This window comes from Phaethon lepturus, unplaced genomic scaffold (genome assembly GCF_000687285.1).
Source record: "Phaethon lepturus isolate BGI_N335 unplaced genomic scaffold, ASM68728v1 scaffold45516, whole genome shotgun sequence".
In the NCBI taxonomy this organism is placed as follows: Eukaryota; Metazoa; Chordata; class Aves; order Phaethontiformes; family Phaethontidae; genus Phaethon; species Phaethon lepturus.
Genome location: NW_010549255.1, coordinates 43,004 through 47,939, shown reverse-complemented (window position 1 = coordinate 47,939; position 4,936 = coordinate 43,004). Strand labels below are relative to the sequence as shown.

General features: G+C 40.9%; 1 protein-coding gene across 1 annotated transcript in view; it reads left to right on the top strand.

The window, feature by feature from the left end:
- The first annotated feature begins 228 nt into the window (after positions 1-228).
- KBTBD12 (kelch repeat and BTB (POZ) domain containing 12) overlaps positions 229-4,936 on the top strand; it is a 29,571-nt gene continuing 24,863 nt past the window's right edge. The window contains exons 1-2 of the mRNA XM_010290207.1: positions 229-1,298; positions 2,247-2,517. Coding sequence (XP_010288509.1) covers positions 229-1,298; positions 2,247-2,517 — 1,341 coding nt within the window. The remainder of the gene's footprint in view (positions 1,299-2,246; positions 2,518-4,936) is intronic.

Sequence of the window (4,936 nt, the reverse complement as noted above, 5' to 3'; positions counted from 1 at the left end):
CTTGGAGACCCTGAGCCCGCGACCTCACCATAATTTCACATACTGTTTATACATTACTGACTTATATCAGACCCTATAGAATGACTAGCTTTAGATATTAACAGCAATATTCATTTGCCCAATAATTTGTCCTTATTGGACAATTTTATGCTTCTACCTTTAGAAACATTCCTGATGAAGACCTTGAATTCTGAGGAGATTTAAAAACAGGAAGTTTGGAGATCAGCCATGGATCATAAGGCTGAGGAGAAAAGAAAGCAGCGCCATAGCTTGACTTTATTGGAACAAGTAAAGAGAATGAAAGAATCAGCAGAGATAATTGATGTTGTGCTAGTTGCAGAAGGTGAGAAGTTCCCCTGCCATAAGGTGGTACTGGCTGCCTTCAGTCCCTATTTCAGAGCCATGTTTACCTGTGGCTTGGTTGAATGCACGCAAAGAGAAGTGGTACTGTATGACATCTCTGCAGAGAGCGTGGCCGTAATACTCAATTACATGTACAGTGCAGACCTGCCCCTCACTAATCAGAACGTGCAGACTGTTGCGCTTGCTGCGTATTTCATGCAGATGGAAGATGTTTTCAGTGTGTGTCAGAAGTACATGATGGACAATATGGATGCTTCCAACTGTGTGGGCATCTACTACTTTGCAAACCACATTGGGGCAGAAGAATTATCTGATCAAGCGAGGATATACTTATATCAGCATTTTGCTGAGGTGAGCTTACAGGAAGAAATATTGGAGATTGAATTCCAGCAGCTGTTGACTCTTATAAAATCAGATGATCTGAATGTTTCCAGGGAGGAAAGCATTCTGGACCTCGTCATTAGATGGGTCAAACACAGCAGAAAGTCACGTGTAGAGCATCTTATTGAGCTCCTGAAGCAAGTGAGGCTGGTACTTGTCAGCCCTTCCTTTCTTGTGGAAGCCCGGAAAAGGAACACAATGATCCTGTGCAATGCAGAATGCAATGATATGTTTGAGGAAGCACTGAAAACCATCAAGCTATCCAGTCACCCTTCTCTCAGCCTGCGATACGGCATGGAGACTACTGATCTCTTACTCTGCATCGGCAACAATTCTCTCGGCATTAGGTCAAGACATGGTAGCTACGCAGATGCCAGTTTTTGTTTCGCTCCTGCGACACAAAAGACTTACTTCATCTCCTCTCCAAAGTATGGAGAGGGTTTAGGATGTGTTTGCACTGGTGTTGTCACTGCGAATAATGACATTATTGTGGCAGGAGAGGCAAGTGCTGTCAAAATGTCTAGACAAAAGACCAGGAACATCGAAATTTATAGGTGTGTACCCTCTGTTGGAAAATCCCTAATTATTTAAAACTTTTAAATCCAAATAACATTTCTGGGGACAAAAGAAGACCAATAGACAAAGCGTTCTTTACTTGAAAGTTTTCCCAGAGATTTTGATTACTCTAATCAATTTGTCACAATGTATCTTTATGGCACAATGAATTCTATAGATACAACCAAATCCTGATGCCTTTTCTCCTGAAAGAAGGATTTGCTGTAGTGGCATCTCTGTATAGGTGAGCTTGATTAGATCCTACAACAATGCATGTGGATTTTATATTCTCTGACCTCAAATCTCAACATTTTCCTAGGATGCTCTTTTCTAGGTCATTAGCAGGGGGACAAGAATCAAGTGAATGTCCTGAGGAGTCCAGTAAGACAGAGACAACACTCTTCTCTGTTGATGTTGATGATAGTACTTCGGAGATTAAAGGATAATGATTGATAGCTTTAAACCCTCACTCTGTTTTTACTCATGTGTTTTTCAGATGCACCCATTTTAAAGAAAACCAGACATTTTCTGGATTAAAGACAAAATTTTAAAATGGTGACAGCATTTTCAAATACAGATGCCTAAATTTAAGGAAGTAAATCCATACTGAGGCAGATTGAAGAGGCCTTATTTTCAGCAGTGTTGAGCTCTCACTCTTCCCACTAACTTCAGTGGAAACTGATTGAGTAGCACACGCAGAAATAAGGGACTCCTAACCTTAATTAGGGTCAAATATCTTTGAAAGGATGCCTAGGATTCCTCATACTAAAAATGCTTGATCTTGCAAACATGGGACTCAATTTTATAACTCTCTGTGAAGGAGAAAGCTGCTCTTGTCATTGTACCATTGTTTGAAAAAGCATTGACGATGAAGGGGGTAATGTTCCAAAACAAGCTGATGGGACCTCAGTGAACCAGGGCATTTACAACTTTGGATTTTCCTACAGATACCACCAGCGAGGCAACCAGTTTTGGCACAGCCTGTGCACCACTCAGCTCCGTGAACTCTATGCATTGGGCACTATCCATAACGATCTCTATGTAATAGGAGGGCAAATGAAAGTGAAAAATCAGTATCTCGTCACAAACTGCGTGGAGAAGTATTCCATGGAGCAAGGCACCTGGAGAAGCACAGCACCTCTTCCAGTACCGCTAGCCTCCCATGTGGTGGTGACGGTGAAGAACACGCTGTACGTGCTGGGTGGATGGACGCCACAGGTTAAGAAATGCACCAGTTGTGTTGTTTTGTTTGTTTACTAGCAAGCAGAGCTATGCTTCGTTTATATGATCTGTAATTTTATGCCGCTTCTTGCATAGGAAAAGTACATCAGTGATAACAGAAGAATAAATTGTTCGCATTCCTCTGATTAAACATCTTTTGTAGGACAGCCAAGTAGGGTGAAGAGGAATGATAACCATCTTATGCCATCCTCACTGTAAATACCAACTTTAGGCATGGCAGGTCTTTCAGAGAGATGTGCACAGTGAGCAAGAGTTTAAAATACTCTGTCAACATGGGTTCCATTTTAAATAGCTACTGTGTTAAAGACCTTATTTTTTTCAAAAAAAACACTTGAATTGAAATAACTAGGATGATACTTAGTACTTATTTGGCACTTTTTTGTCATCACAGGCTGTGAAAAATGGATTAACTTCAGTCTTTCCTTATATACTGTCCACTTAATTTTTCTAAGTATCAGTAAATAATGGTATTTAAACAATACAGAAGTCCTTAATTGAGCCCTGTCTTCAAAAAATGTGTACACAGGTAAATTTGGGGGACAGATTTCTATCTAAAATGTAAAGTTTGCCTCAATTTCTCAGGAAACTTTCTTGATTAATCAAAATTCATTTATTTGATTTTCATTAAATTATATTTTAAATGAAAAGTCAAAGTATTCTCTGGAAAACAGATTTCAATCAACTCATTTATTTGTTTCAGTTGCATTGCTTGGCCATGTAAAGTTTTAACAGGAATTTTCGGCAGGGCCACAGATACCATGTTCAGTAGTAGAGGGAATATAGAGAACTATGCTGCAAGGAAGATGGATTGATGTCAGGACCAGCGCTCGCTCCCTCCAGTTGCTCCCAGTGTGAAAGATCTTTTCTAAGAGCGTAGCCCATTCTTACTTACTGCTTGGTGCAGTTTAAATTTGAGCGTTCAAGATAAAGCCCCACGTTTATTTGACAATGAAGTAGAGCATCTGTAATCCTTATTGCCGACAGCAATATGTTCAGACTGTCATCACGTCGCACGGGCTTGTGTCCTCTTGAAATCAATTACTGTTTAAAGTATTTAAAAGTGAGATGCATTCAGCAAACAAGGTTTCCACCTCTTTGGATATTTTGAGTGCAGGAGTCCCCAAAGGAGACAACAAGAAGATCAGAGAGTATTTCTGGTACTGAAACAACTGAGCAAGGATACCTCGCTATTTAAAGAATTAAAATATGAAAACATACTTAATGTAGAAACAATCTGGCGATAAAAAAAGCTTGAACAGAAAAATATGTTATATAACAAAGAAGTCAGACAACCAGCTTTGTCTTTCTTGATAGTTGTCCAGAACAGATTGTAAGGGGAAGAAGTGGCTTAGAAGCACCAGTCAGGAATATTGAGCCAAGAATGGTTTTAAAAAAAATACAGGCACCTGTGAAACACTTGAAGTGGATACTTGCCCATCAGTACTATCCGTAGCAATACACAGGAGTCTGAGTTTTTATATAAATAGGCCTGAGATGAGCAGATTAACAGTAATTGATTAAAAACCATAGCTTTGCAAGATTAGGGCATACCTGAACAGATCGGAACAAATTAGCTAAAGCTCTCAAAAAAGTGCTTTAAGACCAGCACTGTGGAGTGCTGAATTCTTCTGCTACCATGTATGTCCCACACTCGCCTGCCAGATGTGGTGACTGTATGTGTGGGGCTACCACAGCTGCACTGTGAAAGCAAATTAGTTCGTCAAGCCAGTTGTCCCTATGCTCAAGCAGCACGGAACGTTCTGTCAATCCCCAACAAATACTAACGACGCAGCATCGATAAGAGTGCTGTAAATGCCTGTGTCCATTACAGGACCGAGTTAAATACATGTTCCCTTCCCACTCAGGCTTTGCAATTGAAACAAGACAAGACACAGTCAAGCCAGGACATAAAGTGACAGCTTTGGAGGTCAAGGGCTCAACTCACAGCGGCTTTGCTCTGGCTCAGCGCTGGTCTAGCCTCACTGATGCCAGTGGACTTAAAACCCCAAGCAACTCCAGCCTTGGTAACTGAGGGCTCTTAAAATGGAAGAAGGTGTTTGGTGAGGCTGAGAGGAAGGTTTCAAACCCTTGAGACAGAGAGAAGGGCTGCTGGATGTTACGTTTTCTGTTCATAAAGAGTACACTGTGCGCTCTGAGGTGAACGTTACCAGAAAAATGAGGTAGGATGTGAACTTACATTATGTCTAGTGCCTGCTCCCAAGTATATGTTTACTCTGTGTTGAAAATGCACAACTTGCTTACCCCTCGTTCAGTGAATAAATCAGTGTTTCACACTCGTGACGATGAAAGAGCATGCCCCTGGGCACTTACGGGGGGTAAGCAAGGCGCTATATATTTACTTTCTAGTTTGCCTCCTACTGTCTTGTCCATTACA